General features: G+C 38.5%; 2 protein-coding genes across 2 annotated transcripts in view; both read left to right on the top strand.

The window, feature by feature from the left end:
• The window catches only part of LOC144452767 (uncharacterized), a 42,364-nt gene extending 22,833 nt beyond the window's left edge, over positions 1-19,531 (top strand). Inside the window, exons 2-11 of the mRNA XM_078143918.1 lie at positions 7,856-8,029; positions 8,927-9,188; positions 9,959-10,187; positions 10,983-11,314; positions 11,653-11,805; positions 12,817-12,935; positions 13,437-13,650; positions 14,753-15,028; positions 15,708-15,886; positions 18,641-19,531. Coding sequence (XP_078000044.1) covers positions 7,883-8,029; positions 8,927-9,188; positions 9,959-10,187; positions 10,983-11,314; positions 11,653-11,805; positions 12,817-12,935; positions 13,437-13,650; positions 14,753-15,028; positions 15,708-15,886; positions 18,641-19,201 — 2,472 coding nt within the window. The 5' untranslated portion in view covers positions 7,856-7,882 and the 3' untranslated portion in view covers positions 19,202-19,531. The remainder of the gene's footprint in view (positions 1-7,855; positions 8,030-8,926; positions 9,189-9,958; positions 10,188-10,982; positions 11,315-11,652; positions 11,806-12,816; positions 12,936-13,436; positions 13,651-14,752; positions 15,029-15,707; positions 15,887-18,640) is intronic.
• LOC144452990 (alpha-ketoglutarate-dependent dioxygenase alkB homolog 4-like) lies at positions 339-1,541 on the top strand. Its single transcript, XM_078144242.1, has one exon. It carries the CDS (start codon positions 388-390, stop codon positions 1,225-1,227), a length of 840 nt encoding a protein of 279 aa, XP_078000368.1. The 5' UTR covers positions 339-387; the 3' UTR covers positions 1,228-1,541.
• Positions 19,532-24,111: the final 4,580 nt, after the last annotated feature.

Here is a 24,111-nt window from a genome sequence, read left to right as displayed (position 1 = left end):
CGACCTACGTAAACCTAGTTGACGATATTGGATCTACTCCTGCGATCTACTTAATATGTTTTTATAATTAAATAGAATTTTACTCAGAGAACGTCACCATATGAAAACGGTTCATTTCGATGAAAACTCAACCCAGTTCGAAAGATATATCATGGAATATATCGCAAAATGTCTATGTTCTTTTGGTTTGTTGCAAGAAGACGTGTGAATGTTGGATTTTGACTCAACTTGTGTTATTTATATGAAAATGTTGACCATTGTCTGACCTGGGGATAAAAACATCTACTCTCCTAGAGGTGCCGATGTTTAAGGTCAAAGGTTATTTCCGTGATGAAGCGTTCAAGGAAGTAAAGGTGAAACGACGTGAACGAATCTAATTTTGAAGTCATGGAATCTATAATGAAACAATGTGGCTGCAAAGGTATACGAACTTGTTTAGTTTGTGAAAATACCATTGGAACGGAGCGAAATTCAGGTGTGTCGATCAAGAAACCGTCAACGGTGTATGTGTTCTGCCAACTGTGTAGAAACAAGGCATGGATTGACCCGACATCGCACTCTGACCACTCGTCGGGTAGCGGCGATAGTGTGGAGTTCCCTGGTGTTTTACTCGTCGAAAATTTCGTGACAATGGATGAAGAAGCTGAGATAGTTCAGCAAATTGATTGCACACCATGGAAGGATTCGCAATCTGGACGTAGAAAGCAAGATTATGGACCGAAAGTGAACTTCAAAAAACGGAAGGTGAATCATCGTCCTTTCACCGGCCTTCCTGAATTTAGTAAAACTTTAGTACATCGTATGTCCCAAGTTGAAGAGTTGAACGATTTTAAAGTTGTCGAACAATGTAACTTGGAGTACGTGCCGACACGAGGATCGGCGATCGATCCACACTTTGATGATTTCTGGCTCTGGGGCGAAAGACTTGTAACACTAAACCTTCTATCAAGCACGGTTTTAACAATGACGAAACCAAACTCATCAACAGACCAAGAGAGCGACTTGCGTGTTGATATACATTTACCACGGAGGTCGCTTGTCATTGTGTATGGACCTGCAAGGTACGACTGGATGCATGCGATACACAGACAAGATATCACATCTCGACGAATAGCAATCACATTTCGAGAACTGTCGTCGGAGTTCTGTCACGGAGGAGCTAAGGCAGATGTCGGGAATGAACTCGTAGAAATTGCCAAACGATTTAGTGGCACTGCAGTCCAATAATGAAACTGTACAAACCGTTTGTTAACATTCACAATAATACTAGTATTTGACTTACAACTTAAAGTTAGGGGCGAGATCAATATTTCAATGTGCGATAGTTCTGCTTCCATACGGAGTAATTCGGGATTCGATTCTGACAATTGTCCCCCTCCCCCTTCTCCAGGTCATGTCAGTAATCTAGACCTGTGCACCGTCTGTAAGCAGGACTAAATTTAGGATAGATATTCATAGTCTATACAAACTCTCATCTACATGTACTTTACTGAAGCTGAATACCAACCAGATTACTCGAGTACACCCATATAAATGAAAGAAACTAAATAAAGACACCCTCTCTGGAAATTAGACGTATTTTTTTTCTCAGATCGATGATGATGATGATTTTGATGATGATGATGATGATGATGATGATGATGATGATGATGATGGTGGTGGTGATGATGATGATGATGATGATGATGATGATGATGATGATGATGATGATGATGATGATGATTTTGATGATGATGATGATGATGATGATGATGATGATGATGATGATGATAACGATAATGACGACGACGACGACGACGACGCCGACGATGATGATGATGATGATGATGTGGTGGTGGTGGTGGTGGTGGTGGTGGTGGTGGTGGTGGTGAAAAAACTACACTCTTATTAGTTGACAATTATTTCAGACAACACAATCAATTTCAAATTAATATTTACTATGAGTATAATAATAAAGTGAGGAAATTCTCTTTTATTGACACTTTGATGTATTTTAACGCCTTGCAGTTACTGTTACAGTGAAAATTCTTCCATTTCTCAATTTGACATTGTTTATAGAGATATTTGTAGTTAGGGGTAAAAAAAAGGTTCCATTAAACGCCAACTTGTTGGAGAGGATTCCCCAAACTAAGAGAATGACGTGCTTTTGTTTTTTTTAAGTCATACTTTTTTATTGAAAAATTGCTCTCACCCCGTACAAATCACACCAATCAACAACATAGAACGAGTACGTGGAACGAGTATACACTGTCATCACATGAGAGCGCCCTCTGTGTTGATAACTACAAGTTGAAATTGTGGATGGGCTAAATATTCCTGACATATATATATATATATATATATATATATATATATGTATATGTGTGACTATCGATAATACTAAGCCGTGCTTGTATTATTCATGAAAAAAAGAAAATAAACATATTTTTAAAACGAAAATAAAACACGCACCAATCAACCTACTTCATTGTAGCAAGTTATAGTGTAAAGATCTGATATCAAAGAAAGGAAAGTTGTGGGTACAAATAAGACATACTTAATGAATGGAATAAGTACATACAGTGGAGTGATTTCAATTTTTTTTATCCCAACAGTTGAAAATCAGAATTTTCAATGGCAGGAAATTGTGCTTGAAGTGGCAATTGATTAACACTGTATAATATACCGTAGCTCTGGATGTATATTCCAGAGGTTCGACCCCGGGTTCGACACGTCTTCCCTCTCCAGCTCTGGGTGTATATGCTACGAGGTTCGACACATGCCATGCCAGAGCTAAATTACTGCAACTGAAACGATCGATAGTACAGGGGGAGAAGTGATACTGCATGGAATATGTTATACAAGCTATACAGGGAGGGGGGGACAGGACACAGGGGCGTGTATTATTGCTTAGATTTCCGTTTTCTTAGGAAAATATCATACGAATCTTGCTGCTACAAATGTATCGATCTATAGTACTACGTATACTATAAATATGAGAGACCTGGAAAACAACAATCTATGCAATATTACACGCCCCTGTGGGACAGGAGTGATACGGTATGGAATAGCTTCTGATGATTGGGGCTAGAATATCAAGATAATTAGGACTGGTAACTTTAATATTTGAATAGACTGTAAGATACGCCATGTCGTTCCGCCCTACCGCCGGCCTCCTTGTTAGTCATCGGAGGTGACCAATGTGTGAGGGCGCCCTGTCACGGTACCTTACAGACCCTACCTGTTACAGACCATGGATCTATTATTGAGATAGATCCATGTACAGACTTACACAGCGATGGCTGTTGGTGCACAGGGGCGTGTAATATTGCATAGATTGTTGTTTTCCAGGTCTACAGACTAAATATAACAACCTTTTGAATATATATTCCTACCTGTATAGGGAAAGAGAGAAGGGAAGACACGATTGTCGACCCTGTATGAACTCCTCTGTACGTCTAGCTATTTTGAATAACCCGCTCGTTGCCGATTGGCTGCTCGAACTACGCCTACGTAAAAAGACCCCCTAGCTTACCTGAAGATTAGACGCATAGCTACAGTAAGGAATGACTTCCGCGTTCGAAACAAAAAGGGTTTGTTTCATCAAATTTACCGTATTTCGACCCAAAACGTATTCATGGTTTATACAAATCTTTTTGGCGATTTATGGTGGACCGAGTCAGCCTAAATATATTTTCTCTTTCTGGAAACGAAATGTCTACGGAAGCGTATTAGTGCCAAGTTGTAAGGAAAAAAATAAAATTTAAAATCTCGTAATACGAGATTTCAATTCTCGTAATTACGAGTTTTTTCTCGTAATTACGAGTTTTCAATTCTCGTAATTACGACTTTTCGATTCTCGTAATTACGACTTTTCGATTCTCGTAATTACTACTTTTTGAATCTCGCAATTCCGAGAATCGTAAAGACATTTCGATTCTCGTAATTACGAAGCAATTCTCCGGTAAGTTGATATCTAACTGGGAAAATCACACTGCCATTTTAAGTTCATGTTATAAGCAACAGCTGAGTTCTCAACAACACCCGATCATCGGGTAGTAAGTACATTTAAGGTGAACTGAACACTCTAATATAAGTCCAGTGAAATTACATAACACCCATAGGTTAAAAAAAGAAATGGCAATGAAATAACGTGTTCACATATGTACACACATATACTGGATGCAACAAGAAGTTATATAGGTTCACTGCAATGATTAAACAGGCAATCTGTCAATGAACTTAGCCAAATAATAAACACAAAACAAGAATTCCAGAAGAACAACAAGAATTCTTCATCAGCAAAGAATTTGTTCAAATAATGGAGTCCAATATTAAACATATAGATATTCTTCTGAAATTCGGACACAACTCCAACTTATATCCAATGATGAAGATGTAGGGAAACTGTCCAATACAAGACAGGATTACGACTGAAGAAGGACCTAACGGCCGGTCCGAAACGTCTTAAAAGAAGGATCAATAAAGTTTCTATCTGGGGAGTCTCGCCAATGTCTTCCTACTAACACCCTGATATACCAGGGTCAATAACCTCGACAAACCGGTCACTTGGCTAACTGACCCTCAAACCAATATTATTATACCATACCAAATACATATATTCAAGTATTTATCAACCGTAGAAAAGGTCTCCACACATTTTCAAACTTGATCGAACGACCTACGGTGCCACGTTATTGAATTTTAAATTTCAAAACCGTATAAATCTGATTTACCTTAATCAGTGAAGAAAATTCTAAACTAAAGTTGTGAATTTTACCAAATATCAGATGGTAAATACTATTTTCTTCAATTTCAAATCCATTATTGATTCATTTTGCCGACATATAATGAAAGAATATTCTTCGCTGTTTTAATGCACTCGATTTTTTTTAATGAAACGAAAAACGCAATCAAATCATACAAACCGGTTACCGTGTCAAACACTCTATAGTGCATCTGCTTAGTACATCAAAATCATAAGTTTCAAGGCGTGTCTGAACAATTCAAAAATTCAAAAATAACAAACAATAAAAAATCATAATTTCATAATTACGACAATCAAAAAGTCGTAATTACTAGAATCGTAAAGTCGTAAATACGAGAATAGAAAAGTCGTAATTACGAGAATCAAAAAGTCGTAATTACGAGAATCAAAAAGTCGTAAATACGAGAATCAAAAAGTCGTAATTACGAGAATCAAAAAGTCGTAATTACGAGAATCGAAAAGTCGTAATTACGATAAAAAAGTCGTAATTACGAGAAAACAGTCGTAATTACGAGAATCGAAAAGTCGTAATTACGAGACTCGAAAAAGTCGTAATTACGAGAATTGAAAAGTCGTAATTACGAGAAAAAAGTCGTAATTACGAGAATTGAAATCTCGTAATTACGAGATTTTAAATTTTATTTTTTTCCTTACAACTTGGCACTAATACTTTTCCATAAGTGTCAGATTCACAGTCACATGTTCATGATGTTAGCTAATATTCCATTCCACCATTTCCAGGATGGTGATATTGTAGTCTAATATGGCTGTCGACAATAAGACCTTCAAATCCCCCGGAAGCATCACTACTTTATGGGCCACCAAAAATGAAATTAATTTCAGTATACACAGATTCACAGTTTGACACAGTAAAAATGCATTTGTATTGGAAATCGTATAAGTATACTCAACAGGAAGCTGTCGTAAACTTTTCGAGATCCATGGTTCCGGGTTTAGTGATGGCCGTGCTTCTAATTTTGAAATGTAGCGGTAATCTGACGTCATTAGACAACGCCTCTTTCTTGGCCAATCAGCAGTGAACATTAGACGGCTATGTCATTTGACCTGCCTTTGACATACAGAGGACTTTCTACAGCGCCCGCTCATTGTAAAAGGTCTATTTTTATCGTTACAAAAGCATTTTTGCCCCCCAGTGATAGTGTATAAGTTTACTTGGCACATATTCTTCATGCAGGTATGTTTTTGTTGCAAATGTGCATGTTTTATTCAAATTTGAAAGGTTACGAAGAAAGATGACCCGGAAGATGTCCACCCTTCTCATATTTATAGTATACGTAGTACTATAGATCGATACATTTGTAGCAGCAAGATTCGTATGATATTTTCCTAAGAAAACGGAAATCTAAGCAATAATACACGCCCCTGTGTGTTGGTGTATGTGTATCATGTTTGTAAATTAATTGAAGTCTCAACACAATTTATATCCCTGGTATATGTTTATCTGTCGACCAGCCTGTATTACAATCTCTCACACTATTTACCTCTCCTTGTCTGATGAAAGTTTCAAGTGTGTAGTCCGCTCATCACACAGTAAAGTACGGGTCACTGTTGCAGAATGAAATATATTCACTTTTTGGAAGTTAGAATTAACATGGTTAGTGATATTACTCCCCCCAAAACAACACAAACAAACAATAAAACAATAAAACTAAACAAAAACAAACCAAACAATAATCCTTATGCAACTGAGTATATGCCATAATATACTCTAGCAGTATTCCAGTTATTGAAAAGATATGGGATGAGATGGAAATCTCTACATGCATCCTGGAAGTCTTGAAGCTGAGGTGAAATTTCACGGGAAGTATATCAGACCTATGGAACGTTTTGTCAGAATTTCGAAGGGGCCCTCCCCGTGGATTGAGTGGTATGACCTTATCAGCTGGTCTACAACTTAGTACAAAATGGCGGCGACCACTGTAAAGTCAAGGCAATAGAAATACCAATGTTACCCATTTTACAACATTTCGTCGTATTTTGTACCCTAAATGTGAACATAGTGGTATTTATGATCATAAAATTCGACAGGAGGTAAGTTATAGCGATCGAATCTTCAAATTCTGGCAGTGTTTAGGAGAATTAACACGTACGTACATACGCGATACTGTACTGTGGCGATACGAAATAAATTTGCTATCGAAACATCGAAAGAATGTTTGACGGTGTACGTTGTGTACACCTTCTACCGACATATTTTCCAATTAGGAATTTTTCGAAATATCCACTCTTCGATTTATATAACTTTGTCTGATTTTCGGCAGCAAATTTATGTATGGACCCGTTCGAAATATTTTACATTGAATCTTTAGCTGCGTACACACTATGGCATGAATGTATTATGGGAGATCATGGATCTAATACATCCATGGGGATTGTTACACACCAAGGTTCAGTAATTTAAGTAACTGTGTCACAGACTGTTGTTGTTGTTGTTGTTGTTGTTGTTGTTGTTGTTGTTGTGTTTTTTTTAAATAACCCAGAGTACTTCCGCAATGTCTAGAAAACAGTATATCTCTGCAACAATGTACCTAACATGCGTACTTGGCCCTTTTGTAATTTGTGAGTTCTCCCTTGGAGGAATTATACTGGCAGTATAATTACTCCAAGGTTCTCCCTAAACAAGCTAATAATAGTAATATGGGTCCTGAGCCCTCTTGTAATTTCTGTGTTCTCTCTGATCAAGGTAATAGAACAGGGGTACTGAGCCCTCTTGTAATTTCTGTGTTCTCTCTGATCAAGGTAATTTGTGTGTTTCTACATCTCAATCATTAGTTCTGTGGTGCTCTAAATACTGTAGTCAAAACATTCACAATTACTATAGTATCATTTTTCCCAATCTTTCATAAATTATGCCAGAGGCCATGAGGGGGTACAATATATGTATTTAATTAGTATTCCCAATAATTTTCTTCATTCAGCCAAAAAAAACCAATTCATAGTGAAAATAAGTTCCCTTTTGGTCACTCATACATTCATGTACATTATGCTTGGCTGAATGAAGAAAAATATTGCCAGGGGAATAATATATAACTGTAATAATGGATCAGGTAATTGTTTGCTTATACTTAGTGGTTATCTTTATTTCAGATATATGTATATCTTGGAGAAGTCACAATGAATGAATCGTTGACAACAATCAACATTGATCAACTAACAAACGCTGTTAGCAGTGTTCACAATGCTGTACCATCTCAGGCTCCACCACCTATAGCAGTGACAGCGCAGAGACATCATGGTAAAACTGATACTGTGTCTACACAGGTAGGTCAAACATACAGACAGACACCCTGACAACTGACACTGTACGCAGATGAGTCAAACATACAGACACACTCCGACAACTGACACTGTACACAGGTAGGTCAAACATACAGACACACCTTGACAACTAACAGTGCTGTACACACAGGTAGGTCAAACATATAGACAGACACCCTGACAACTGACACTGTACACAGGTAGGTCAAACATACAGACACACCTTGACAACTAACAGTGCTGTACACACAGGTAGGTCAAACATATAGACAGACACCCTGACAACTGACACTGTATGCAGGTAGGTCAAACATACAGACACACCTTGACAACTAACAGTGCTGTACACACAGGTAGGTCAAACATACAGACAGACACCCTGACAACTGACACTGTACGCAGGTAGGTGAAACATACAGACAGACCTTGACAACTAACAGTGCTGTACACACAGGTAGGTCAAACATATAGACAGACACCCTGACAACTGACACTGTATGCAGGTAGGTGAAACATACAGACACACCCTGACAACTAACAGTGCAGTACACACAGGTAGGTCAATCATACAGGCAGACACCCTGACAACTGACACTGTATGCAGGTAGGTCAAACATACAGACACACCTTAATAACGGACGCTATCTACAGAGGTGAGTCAAACACATACACAGATACATTGACAGAAATAATTTCCAAATGATTTTCAAGGAAGTTGTCTCCAAGACACGTTCTACCTTCAAAGGTAAACAGCTTCATGTACACTATAATCGCCAGATGTACAGGCTACATTTAGGTTTGTAAATTCTGTACTCCAGTTCTATAATTATAGATGACATGATTTACCAGTTGCTGTTAGAGGGCGCTGTTTAATTATCTTATTTATCTATTTGTTTACAGCATCAAATACCAACACCTGGTATTCCAGTATCAATTCCAGTCTCCATTCCTACAATTCCGGGAACCGTGTCAACAATTGGTGGCTCTCTTCCAACTATTCCTGGGACGGTATCCACCATTGGGGGCTCTGTTCCATTGATGGTGCCAGTAAACGTTTCAGACAGGGCAATTTTAAATTTGACTGGAGCTGAGAGGAATTTCCCAGTCATTCCAGATAGTAGGGGTTTCCAACCGCTAGACCCAAATACTTTGAGACATCTAGGTATGTAGACTTATTTGGAATTTAAAAATGATGTTAGATGTAGTGTCATGATGGGTGAATGGTTAGTGGGATTGGCTTGGAATCTGCAGGTTGCAGGTTCAAGTCCTATCACTGCTACTTGTTTCTGAGTGGCTAAAGTCCTTGGGGCAAGATTTGAACCATGACTGTACCTCAGTCCACCCAGCTGTATAATTGGGGACCTGGTAGGATAGAGGTTGCACTGTGAATGCTTTAATTGTATGTGCTTATAAAGGCTGCAATCTATTTTATGCTTCCCAAGGAGTTGAGTAGGAGAAAACAAGGGTAAAATACCAGGCGTGGTAGGGGAAAGCGAGGGTAAAATGCCAGGTGTTTTAGGGGAAAACGAGGGTAAAATGCCAGGCGCGGTAGGGGAAAACGAGGGTAAAATGTCAGACATGGTAGGGGAAACGATGGTAAAATGCCAGATGTGGTAGGAGAAAACAAGGGTGTGGTAGGAGAAAATGAGGGTAAAATGCCAGGCATGGTAGGAGAAAACGAAGGCAAAATGCCCACACAACTGGATTCCAGGCGAGAACAATAATGTAAATTTTGAATGTTTAAACTCATATTTCAAACACGAGATGGAGCAAAACTAGAGAATTCAATCCATATTTTCTGTTCAAAGACAATAACTTTGCTTGTGCATGGTGGTATACTAGTAATATGGGTTGTACTTCTATCAGATTGCAATGTACCAACTATTGTTTGATAGAAAACAACTGTTACTCACAAATACATTTCAATTTCAGGAAATATAGCTTTGCCTTTCACTCCTGACCGTAACCAGGCATTTGCAATACCAGTATCTTCAGTCAATGTTAGTGTCGATAACAACACAGTTAGCAGTACCAGCGGCAGCACTGTACAACAACAACCTATACTGGTCAATACATCACCAATGACTTCAATACCACTACCGTACTCACATGTACCTGTTACTGTACCTCACCAACCATCCACAGTAGAACATAACACAAGGTGAGTACTAACACGTCACTAATGACTTCAATACCACTACCGTACTCACACGTACCCGTTACTGTACCTCACCAACCATCCACAGTAGAACATAACACAAGGTAAGTACTAACACATCACCAATGACTTCAATCCCACTACCGTACTCACACGTACCGGTTACTGTACCTCACCAACCATCCACAGTAGAACATAACACAAGGTAAGTACTAACACATCGCCAATGACTTCAATACCACTACATGTATCATATACACGGCCAATGTATATGTCACTCTGTATGTCACTCTGTATGTCACTCTATATGTCTTTCTGTATGTCACTCTGTTTGTCACAGTTTATCACTCTGTATGTCTATGTACATACACATATCTTTGATAAGAAATTCAATTTCAGTAAACTCATCCACTGATATCCCATACTGTTTAGAGTGTTGTTCTCTTACAATACTGACTAAATTGTTACCATAGTTATAATAGAAATAAACAGTATGTGCAATAGATGGGAAGAATAACCAATTTGTACTTCACACATTTTATCAAATGTGATATTTTTGGTGATATTGTACATCAACAAAATCATGACCTTGACCTCAACATTCAAGTTCAAATACAAAAATCAAGCCATTATCTTACATATTAGACACTTTATCACATTCAAATATGGTGTACTACAAAACACACCTGTGGAAGTACCTGTAAACTTTTTATCTTAAACTCTCTAACTAATGGGATGTCTGGAATCATTTAAACTGTGAACGCTGTTGAATCCTGTTCGCATTCTTTTTGTCAGCAGGACGTCTGAACGATCCCGTACTTCCCAGCAGGCTTCATCTCAACCAATCAGCATTAACGTAAACATCAACATGCCAAACGTTTCGTCTGCACCCCTTCAAGTTCCAACCACGATTCCACCATCACCACTAACTGTCCAGACTACAGAGGGACCACACACACCCCACCAACAAACAAACAGAACAATACCTTCTACTCCAGCAACTGATGCATCAACAATGAGTGTTACCAGTGACAACCAAAATGAGGAAGGTGGACAGGTTGTCATATTAACAGTTTCCAAGGAAACAGAAACTGAAGATGAAATAATTGAGTCTTTTGTCACCGACTTATGTAAGTAGAACTTTGATTACATCAGTGGCTAAGGCCTGGAATAAATATCGGCCCTTTCATGTACCTTTCATGTTACTAGAATAGGTACTGTATTGAATGTCTTTATAGAGGGTGTGTGGACTGCAACCAAACACATCCAACTTTTACTAAGTAATTGTTTTGCTTCTGTGTTTGGTATTTCATTGCATCAGTGCAGTAAGCCTTAAAGGTCATATCTGCCTATACAATTGCATAGTAGATACAAACTTTCTGCACTGACTGATTTTCAGGGTGTGTGGACTGCAACCAAACCTATAACTCTTACTAATGGTTTTATTTCTGTATATGATGTTTTTCAGGGTGCGTAGATTGCAATCAATCCCATCCTGCTGACTGTCCCAATCATGGACCTGTCAATGTAATATATGATACACCGATAGAGAGTAAAGCTAGAATGAGTGTACCGAAACAACTCAGACTGAAACCATCAAAGATATCAAATCATACCACAGGTGAGTAAGCAATGAACCAACAAACATTAGTGCTATACCACAGGTGAGTAAACAATAACCAACAAACATTAGTGCTATACCACAGGTGAGTAAATAATAACCAACAAACATTAGTGCTATACCACAGGTGAGCAAACAATAACCAACAAACATTAGTGCTATACCACAGGTGAGCAAACAATAACCAACAAACATTAGTGCTATACCACAGGTGAGTAAACAATAACCAACAGACATTAGTGCTATACCACAGGTGAGTAAACAATAACCAACAGACATTAGTGCTATACCACAGGTAAGTAAACAATAACCAACAAACACCATACATGAACCAGGTTCAACAAAAAATATGGAATATACACTCTGGTCGTTCTACATCACGACAACACACCTCTACATCACTGGTTCTGCTGTGTTCGAAATACGAGTCAAAACATTCAAAGTGGCCATTACTTTCCCCAATCTTTCTGTGATATAACTGGTGATGGTATAATTATGTTGTTTTCCACTATTTTTCTTCATTCAGCCAGAAAGTACATGTAACATAAGTGTTGTTACTACTCATCTAGTGACTCGTAGTGACAAGAACCCCTTAGGTCACTAGTATTTTTCTTGGCTGAACGAAGAGAAATGTTAGGAAATAATATCAAAGTGTCAAGATTAGATAAACATTCCTGTCAGTTCCTTGATTTTGCATTATTATACATTTCTTACAAAAATATATTTTTTATCATATTGAGCCATATTGCCTCGGAGGTTTTCTGTTCTTTAGACTCTTCAGGTTGCTATGGCTACAGAGCATACCACAATATTACTGGTAAGCCATTTCAGCATGTAAAATCATGATTTGCCTGAGTCATCGTCGCAAACCACAGCCTCTTTTACGGCACCGTCCAAAACGTACTGTCAAGGTCTCGTTATTTCGAAGTTCGCAGAAGAAATAACAGCTCTGGTTTGTGAGAATGGCCTGAGTGTGTATTTTCTAATGTTGTAAATTGTGTATATTACCAGTGACAGGAGTGTGGACACATGAAGCTATTCCTAATAGGACCATGTTTGGACCACTTCAAGGCAAGATTGTGAAAAAGGCTGATGATAACAGTGAAATTAATTTACCAATGGGTTGGGAGGTGAGTTTAGATTCAAACCATTTCAGTATGTGGTATTATATACAGGATAGTTTGTTTGGTTATCTGAACTGTTTGGTTATCTGAACAGTTTGATTATCTGAACTGTTTGGTTATCCGAACAGTTTGATTATCTGAACAGTTTGATTATCCAAACAGTTTGATTATCTGAATTGTTGGTTATCTGATTCATTCAATTGTTTGAATGTCACTTGTGTGGATTCATTTTAGGTAAACCATTTCAAAATATCATATATGTAGTTGATAATTTGTTACCAGGGTTCTTAAACCTTACCAAAAATAATATTCAGAAAGCTGTATGCATTTACCAGTACCAGACCCCCCCCCCCTCACCCCCCACCTGTCTGTTACCAGGGTTCTAAAATTTGACCACACACAATATGTACACTGTCAATGTAGAGGAAACTGTCATTTTCATAAGACTCCCTCCCCCTTTTACTATTATGATATTTCTAAAATTGTAAACTTTGTGTCTTGTTTCAGATATTTCGTGATGGTAAACTACATCATCACCTTGATGGCCGTGATGAGAATGAAGCTAACTGGATGGTGTTTGTAAAGAAAGCACGCAGACATACAGAGCAAAACTTAGTAGCATTTCAGTATGGCAATAGTATCTATTTTACCACTAATCGGCCTATAGAACCAAAGACTGAGTTACTGGTATGGTATTGCAAAGACTATGCTAAACTTATAGGTAAGTTCAGGTTCCTTAAAGGCCAGGGTTTCAATCCCAGGTTCTCGCATTACATAATTGTACAGCGCCTATAGAACCAAAGACTGAGTTACTGGTATGGTATTGCAAAGACTATGCTAAACTTATAGGTAAGTTAGGGTTCCTTAAAGGCCAGGGTTTCAATCCCAGGTTCTCGCATTGCATAATTGTACAGTGCCTCTGAACTTCAATTAGTATTGGATACTGGTGTGTTTTAAATGACTGACTGACTGATTGATTGATTGATTGATTGATTGATTGATTGATTGATTGATTAATCAGTGTTTTCTTATCAGAGGCGCCATGAGGTGACATAGGGTTATTCTTTTGTTCTGGGTCAAATTTTTCTATAACTTTGTCAGACAAATGTTATTCACACCTTGCTTTTGCTCAAGATTTAAACTTACCATTACACTATCTACAGATAATTTTGGCCAATAATTTACAGAATGCACCCTCATACATCAGTCAACAGTGAGGGCGGAGTGACACAAAGTATATTAAAGTCTATGAAGGAGGAGAATTGAATTGAAATCTGTGATTAATCATTATATTGAGAAATTGATGTGCTAAGGATAGGAAATAAATGACATTACAATTACTGAAATTACAAATATACATATCTTGTGAGAAAATACAAGGTTTTATTTTAATTTCAGGAGATAAACAACTCTCTCTACATAGTCAGTTTTGCTACGGTTACTTTTTCTCATCAGTAGATTAACCAACACTGTGTTAATTAGGGTCGTCGGTGGCCGAGTGGTTAAACCACTTGCCTCTTACCACTGTTTAGGGTTGTCGGTGGCCGAGTGGTTAAACCACTTGCCTCTTACCACTGCGGTTGGGGTTCAAACCCTATTCGATTAAATTTACCATTCTGTAAGTAAGAAGAGTGTCGTTCAGTTTGACTCTACTGAACAACGCAGGTTTTCCCCGAGTGCTCCGGTTTCCTCCTGCATTAACACTGAACTCAAGAGGAATGGCCCTCACTGGACTTCTAGGGAGATAAGTGTTTATATACTTAAAGAACTAATTACAATCCAGTATAAATAAAGATTGTTATTATTATAATTTTCATCTGCAGGTGTTACTGAAAAACCAGAAGAATCATACAAATGTAGTCAGTGTGAAAAACAGTTTGCGGATCTTAGTCAGTTAGCAAGACATATGAAGTACTCGCATCCTGACATGAGTTCCAGGAAATGGAAATGTCATCTATGTTCACGGGCGTTTACGTCATCAGCCAAGCTAAATGTACATGTACTCGTCCACATGGGGGTGAAACCACACAAGTGTGAACACTGCGATAAAACATTTACTGATCCTAGTAATCTACGAATGCACTTATCTATTCATACAGGTAAGGTCATAGAGCAAGGGTCATAGGTCAACTCTACCTAAGACTCTTCAGCTATGTAGATGGGGGGGGGGGGGGGGGGGCAGCAAGCATGTTTCAGTTTCAGCCTATGTTTCAGTTTCTAATTTCTATCCAATACTGTTTGCTACTGTATGCTTCGTAGGGAGTTGAGGAAGTATAACGGTCTGTTGTAGCATCCATGCCAGATGTAACAATTGTAAAAAATTGAATGCTCTTTGAAAGTACTATATAGAAACTATCAATTTAGAACAAAGTTTGGTTGATAAAACCAAGAGTACCAAATTACTCCTAAGCTATAGTTTAGCCCAAATGTCTCTGTCTGTCTATGTATCTGTCTGTCTGTCTGTCTGTCTGTCTGTCCTATCTGTGTGTCTGTCTGCCTGTCTCACCTGTCTGACTGACTGACTGCCTGTCTGTCTGTCTGACTGACTGATTGATTGTCTGTCTGTATGTCTGTCTGTCTGTCTGTCTGTCTGTCGCTGTCGGTCTGTCTATCTGTCTGACTGACTGACTGACTGACTGACTGTCTGTCTGTCTGTCTGGCCTTGTCATGTGTCTACCTGTCTCTCATCTGTCTGTCTGACTGCCTGTCTGTATCTTATAAATTGACTTGTTACACATGTTTTCAGAAACTAAAATCTCCTATCTTACTTGTTCACAGGATTAAAAAGATTCCATTGTAATATCTGTGAGAAGACTTTTCGACAAAAAGCTCATTTACATTCTCACATGGTTACTCACACTGGAGAAAAGAAATTAAAATGTCAGTTCTGTGACAGAATGTTTAGTAGACATTCAGATGTTAAACAACATACCTATATGCATACTAAAGAAAAACAGGTAAGTGTTTACATAGAAATTCTTACATTAAACAACATACATATATGGAAACCAAAGAAAATATAGTAAGTGTGTACATAGTCACTAACATCAAACAACATACATATATGCATACTAAAGAAAAACAGGTAAGTGTGTACATAGAAATTCTTACATCAAACAACATATGTATATGGAAACCAAAGAAAATATAGTAAGTGTGTATATGGACACTAACATTAAACAACATATGTATGGAAACCACAGTAAATATAGTAAGTGTGTACATAGACACTAACATTAAACAACATATGTATATGGAAACCACAGTAAATATAGTAAGTGTGTACATAGAAATTAACATGAAACACATACATATATGGAAACCAAAGAAAATATAGTAAGTGTGTACATAGAAATTAACATTAAACAACATACGTATATGGAAACCACAGAAAATATAGTAAGTGTCAGTACATAGACACTAACATTAAACAACATACGTATATGGAAACCAAAGAAAATATAGTAAGTGTGTACATAGACACTAACATTAAACAACATACGTATATGGAAACCACAGAAAATAGAGTAAGTGTGTACATAGACACTAACATTAAACAACATACGTATATGGAAACCAAAGAAAATATAGTAAGTGTGTACATAGACACTAACATTAAACAACATACGTATATGGAAACCACAGAAAATATAGTAAGTGTGTACATAGACACTAACATCAAACAACATACATATATGGAAACCAAAGAAAATATAGTAAGTGTGTACATAGACACTAACATTAAACAACATACGTATATGGAAACCACAGAAAATAGAGTAAGTGTGTACATAGACACTAACATTAAACAACATACGTGTATGGAAACCAAAGAAAAAATAGTAAGTGTGTACATAGAAATTAACATGAAACACATATGTATATGGAAACCACAGAAAATATAGTAAATGTGTACATAGACACTAACATTAAACAACATATGTATGGAAACCACAGAAAATATAGTAAGTGTCAGTACATAGACACTAACATTAAACAACATACATATATTCATAAGTTCCCTATTCTAAATGCTACCTTCTATTTAATACACAGGTTCAGTGTCAAGTATGTGGACGTATATTCATAAGTTCCCTATTCTAATGCTACCTTCTATTTAATACACAGGTTCAGTGTCAAGTATGTGGACGTATATTCATAAGTTCCCTATTCTAATGCTACTTTCTATTTAATACACAGGTTCAGTGTCAAGTATGTGGACGTATATTCATAAGTTCACTATTCTAATGCTACCTTCTATTTAATACACAGGTTCAGTGTCAAGTATGTGGACGGATATTCATAAGTTCCCTATTCTAATGCTACTTTCTATTTAATACACAGGTTCAGTGTCAAGTATGTGGACGTATATTCATAAGTTCCCTATTCTAATGCTACCTTCTATTTAATACACAGGTTCAGTGTCAAGTATGTGGACGTATATTCATAAGTTCCCTATTCTAATGCTACTTTTTATTTAATACACAGGTTCAGTGTCAAGTATGTGGACGTATATTCATAAGTTCCCTATTCTAATGCTACCTTCTATTTAATACACAGGTTCAGTGTCAAGTATGTGGACGTATATTCATAAGTTCCCTATTCTAATGCTACTTTCTATTTAATACACAGGTTCAGTGTCAAGTATGTGGACGTATATTCATAAGTTCCCTATTCTAATGCTACCTTCTATTTAATACACAGGTTCAGTGTCAAGTATGTGGACGGATATTCATAAGTTCCCTATTCTAATGCTACCTTCTATTTAATACACAGGTTCAGTGTCAAGTATGTGGACGTATATTCATAAGTTCCCTATTCTAATGCTACCTTCTATTTAATACACAGGTTCAGTGTCAAGTATGTGGACGTATATTCATAAGTTCCCTATTCTAATGCTACCTTCTATTTAATACACAGGTTCAGTGTCAAGTATGTGGACGGATATTCATAAGTTCCCTATTCTAATGCTACTTTCTATTTAATACACAGGTTCAGTGTCAAGTATATGGACGTATATTCATAAGTTCCCTATTCTAATGCTACCTTCTATTTAATACACAGGTTCAGTGTCAAGTATGTGGACGTATATTCATAAGTTCCCTATTCTAATGCTACTTTCTATTTAATACACAGGTTCAGTGTCAAGTATGTGGACGTATATTCATAAGTTCCCTATTCTAATGCTACCTTCTATTTAATACACAGGTTCAGTGTCAAGTATGTGGACGTATATTCGTAAGTTCCCTATTCTAATGCTACTTTCTATTAATACACAGGTTCAGTGTCAAGTATGTGGACGGATATTCATAAGTTCCCTATTCTAATTCTACCTTCTATTTAATACACAGGTTCAGTGTCAAGTATGTGGACGTATATTCATAAGTTCCCTATTCTAATGCTACCTTCTATTTAATACACAGGTTCAGTGTCAAGTATGTGGACGGATATTCATAAGTTCCCTATTCTAATGCTACCTTCTATTTAATACACAGGTTCAGTGTCAAGTATGTGGACGGATATTCATAAGTTCCCTATTCTAATTCTACCTTCTATTTAATACACAGGTTCAGTGTCAAGTGTGTGGACGTATATTCATAAGTTCCCTATTCTAATGCTACCTTCTATTTAATACACAGGTTCAGTGTCAAGTATGTGGACGTATATTCATAAGTTCCCTATTCTAATGCTACCTTCTATTTAATACACAGGTTCAGTGTCAAGTTTGTGGACGGATATTCTGGCGACTGCAACATCTCAAGAAACACATGAAAACACACACTGGAGAGAGAGACTTCAAATGTGAAAAATGTGAAAAGGCATTTCAGACTCGATATCATTTGAAGAGACATAGTGAAATTTGTAAAGGTCCTAGAGAAACTAAACCAGTTCGGACTCCTAGAATTGGTACGAGAACTAGTACAGTTACCGCATCTAGTCTTCAATTCCCACAACCTATGCAGGCACAAGCAGATAGTAGTATGGGGCCGAATGTTAGCGGAGAGTATTCACTTGATCGTCCTCGGAGAACCAGCAGACAGAGGAGACCTGTCACCTATGATAACCATGAAACTGATAGCCCACTTGCGCCTGTACAACCGACTGGATTAACTACAACAACCCAGTTACAGCCACAGATGGGTGTAGTGCACCCAGCAGTACCCAGCTCTTCACAGACTCTCCCAAATAGTGATCAAGTTATCAATAATGAAATTTGTGATGCCAGTGCTAGCCAAGAACATGATTCAGTTACTTCAAGTATTGAGGAATAGTTAGCTTAGGGAGCTTTCTTGATTTATCAGCCAATCAATGAGCAACTTGAGGTCACATGATATTTTTGAATAATCAACAGCTTAGGATGCCTTCACAGCTGACCAATCAAGATACTAGATTCATTTATAGAGTTCATCATTAACAAAATACAGAGCAGACACTGTGTAAGGGATGTTTGTATGTTATCTTTATTGTGTCTACAGAGCAGACACTGTGTAAGGGATGTTTGTATGTTATCTTTATTGTGTCTACAGAGCAGACACTGTGTAAGGGATGTTTGTGTGTTATCTTTATTGTGTCTACAGAGCAGACACTGTATAAGGGATGTTTGTGTGTTATCTTTATTGTGTCTACAGAGCAGACACTGTGTAAGGGATGTTTGTATGTTATCTTTATTGTGTCTACAGAGCAGACACTGTGTAAGGGATGTTTGTATGTTATCTTTATTGTGTCTACAGAGCAGACACTGTGTAAGGGATGTTTGTGTGTTATCTTTATTGTGTCTACAGAGCAGACACTGTATAAGGGATGTTTGTGTGTTATCTTTATTGTGTCTACAGAGCAGACACTGTGTAAGGGAGGTTTGTATGTTATCTTTATTGTGTCTATCTCAACATGAAACCTTGTGATCAGGCTCACTGATCTTGATATATCATTTACTAGTTTTTGGAAGACAAAATCTTAAGTGAAGCAAACCCAAAAGATCTCGCACAGGGGAACGTCTAGTCTAGTGTCTTTCATATTTGTCCACTTCCTGCATATAATCAAATAGTTTAGAAGAGTCTTGTTCTCCAACACATATCATAGTCTGTAGTGTCAATCCTTGGTCAAAAGAACTCCAGAAATCTTCCTTCCGTCTGTGAAAACTTGTCAAAAAAGAGACAATAATTAAACTGTATGTATTGATAGTCAAAGTTAAAAAATAACCCAAAATGGCTAACTTGAAGTGTGCCATCACCGTAAAAATGAGTATATCGTTTGTTTTTAACAGATTGGTTGACTTGAAGAGCGCCGTCAACGGTAAATTTAATATCCTTTGTTTTCTATAGATTTATCTATTGTCATCCAAGAGTCAACTATAGTCCGAGTTCTCTGTAGTATTTTATTGAAGTGCGCCCTAAACGGCAGTTTGTAGGTTTTCTCAACTGATCGATCAACTATGCTGTGTGAATATATGATTTGTTGCCTCTTTAAAGGGAATGCCACTCCAGGAAATTAAAGATATTTTCATAAACTTTTGAGTTCTGGAGAGTCATGTCATGGTTTCACATCACATAATTTTCTCTCAGGTTGCCAAGGAACAATAAATTGAGACTCTTCTTCACCTCCAGAGTGTTCAATTCTATTGTTCTTTGTGATACACTATTGCATGATGGGTCTTAGCAGACATGAATATTCATTACAGTGATATACATGCCTGTGAAGGATGTAATGTTGAAACATTGTTGTTATTGATTTGTAATGACCTTGTCGTTCATGTTTGTCACTATTTATATATTGTTGTTTGTTATTGTTTGTGTTTTCGTGAATATAACTAAGCCTGAGCCCCCTGTGATACTCCAATGACAAATACATAACCACCCATCTATGTAAGATTTGTCATTGTTGGCACTCTTGTTACCATAGCAATTAGCTAAATACTAATGAGTGAACAGATGAATGAACAACAATGAAAGTCCACCATCCGTTAATCTATACATATATTTATCAATCCATTCATTCTCAATCAACCCCATTCTCATAAGCCAGAGTATCATTTTTCTGCTGATGCAATGTCAGGTACATTAGAGGTTGATCAACCCTTTCCATCAAGGCTGAAATATTGGTGGTTGTTGGCTCTCATTGTCTAAGCCATTTACTGAACTTTAATGAGTGATCACAGGTGTGTATACTGAATGTTGAAGTCTACTATCCATCGATCAAATCATCAACCCATCCATTCATCTACCCACCCACCCACCCACCACCGGATCATTCACTTATCTATCCATCCAAATCATCAACCCATCCATTCATCCACCCACCCACCCACCACCGGATCATTCACTTATCTATCCATCCATCAAATCATCAACCCATCCATTCATCTACCCACCCACCCACCCACCACCAGATCATTCACTTATCTATCCATGGATCAAATCATCAACCCATCCATTCATTTACCCACCCACCCACCCACCACCAGATCATTCACTTATCTATCCATGGATCAAATCATCAACCCATCCATTCATCTACCCACCCACCCACCCACCACCAGATCATTCACTTATCTATCCATGGATCAAATCATCAACCCATCCATTCATCTACCCACCCACCCACCCACCACCGGATCATTCACTTATCTATCCATGGATCAAATCATCAACCCATCCATTCATCTACCCACCCACCCACCCACCACCGGATCATTCACTTATCTATCCATGGATCAAATCATCAACCCATCCATTCATCTACCCACCCACCCACCCACCACCAGATCATTCACTTATCTATCCATGGATCAAATCATCAACCCATCCATTCATCTACCCACCCACCACCAGATCATTCACTTATCTATCCATCGATCAAATCATCAACCCATCCATTCATCTACCCACCCACCCACCCACCACCAGATCATTCACTTATCTATCCATCCATCAAATCATCAACCCATCCATTCATCTACCCACCCACCACCAGATCATTCACTTATCTATCCATCGATCAAATCATCAACCCATCCATTCATCTACCCACCCACCCACCCACCACCAGATCATTCACTTATCTATCCATCGATCAAATCATCAACCCATCCATTCATCTACCCACCCACCACCAGATCATTCACTTATCTATCCATCGATCAAATCATCAACCCATCCATTCATCTACCCACCCACCCACCCACCACCAGATCATTCACTTATCTATCCATCGATCAAATCATCAACCCATCCATTCATCTACCCACCCACCCACCCACCCACCACCAGATCATTCACTTATCTATCCATGGATCAAATCATCAACCCATCCATTCATCAACCCACCCACCCACCCACCACCAGATCATTCACTTATCTATCCATGGATCAAATCATCAACCCATCCATTCATCTACCCACCCACCCACCCACCCACCCACCACCGGATCATTCACTTATCTATCCATGGATCAAATCATCAACCCATCCATTCATCTACCCACCCACCACCAGATCATTCACTTATCTATCCATGGATCAAATCATCAACCAATCCATTCATCTACCCACCCACCCACCCACCCACCACCGGATCATTCACTTATCTATCCATGGATCAAATCATCAACCCATCCATTCATCTACCCACCCACCCACCCACCACCAGATCATTCACTTATCTATCCATCCATCAAATCATCAACCCATCCATTCATCTACCCACCCACCCACCCACCACCAGATCATTCACTTATCTATCCATGGATCAAATCATCAACCCAGCCATTCATCTACCCACCCGCACCCACCCACCACCAGATCATTCACTTATCTATCCATGGATCAAATCATCAACCCATCCATTCATCTACCCACCCACCCACCCACCACCAGATCATTCACTTATCTATCCATGGATCAAATCATCAACCAATCCATTCATCTACCCACCCACCCACCCACCCACCACCGGATCATTCACTTATCTATCCATCCAAATCATCAACCCATCCATTCATCCACCCACCCACCCACCACCGGATCATTCACTTATCTATCCATCCATCAAATCATCAACCCATCCATTCATCTACCCACCCACCCACCCACCACCAGATCATTCACTTATCTATCCATGGATCAAATCATCAACCCAGCCATTCATCTACCCACCCGCACCCACCCACCACCAGATCATTCACTTATCTATCCATGGATCAAATCATCAACCCATCCATTCATCTACCCACCCACCCACCCACCACCAGATCATTCACTTATCTATCCATGGATCAAATCATCAACCAATCCATTCATCTACCCACCCACCCACCCACCCACCACCGGATCATTCACTTATCTATCCATCCAAATCATCAACCCATCCATTCATCCACCCACCCACCCACCACCGGATCATTCACTTATCTATCCATCCATCAAATCATCAACCCATCCATTCATCTACCCACCCACCCACCCACCACCAGATCATTCACTTATCTATCCATGGATCAAATCATCTACCCACCCGCACCCACCCACACCAGATCATTCACTTATCTATCCATGGATCAAATCATCAACCCATCCATTCATCTACCCACCCACCCACCCACCACCAGATCATTCACTTATCTATCCATCCATCAAATCATCAACCCATCCATTCATCTACCCACCCACCACCAGATCATTCACTTATCTATCCATCGATCAAATCATCAACCCATCCATTCATCTACCCACCCACCCACCCACCACCAGATCATTCACTTATCTATCCATCGATCAAATCATCAACCCATCCATTCATCTACCCACCCACCATCAGATCATTCACTTATCTATCCATCGATCAAATCATCAACCCATCCATTCATCTACCCACCCACCCACCCACCACCAGATCATTCACTTATCTATCCATCGATCAAATCATCAACCCATCCATTCATCTACCCACCCACCCACCCACCACCAGATCATTCACTTATCTATCCATCCATCAAATCATCAACCCATCCATTCATCTACCCACCCACCCACCCACCCACCACCAGATCATTCACTTATCTATCCATGGATCAAATCATCAACCCATCCATTCATCTACCCACCCACCCACCCACACCAGATCATTCACTTATCTATCCATGGATCAAATCATCAACCCATCCATTCATCTACCCACCCACCCACCC

The sequence above is a fragment of the Glandiceps talaboti genome, chromosome 23 (genome assembly GCF_964340395.1).
Source record: "Glandiceps talaboti chromosome 23, keGlaTala1.1, whole genome shotgun sequence".
NCBI classification, from domain to species: Eukaryota; Metazoa; Hemichordata; class Enteropneusta; family Spengelidae; genus Glandiceps; species Glandiceps talaboti.
The sequence above is the reverse complement of the archived record's forward strand: the minus strand, read 5'-3'. Positions and strand labels throughout refer to the sequence as shown.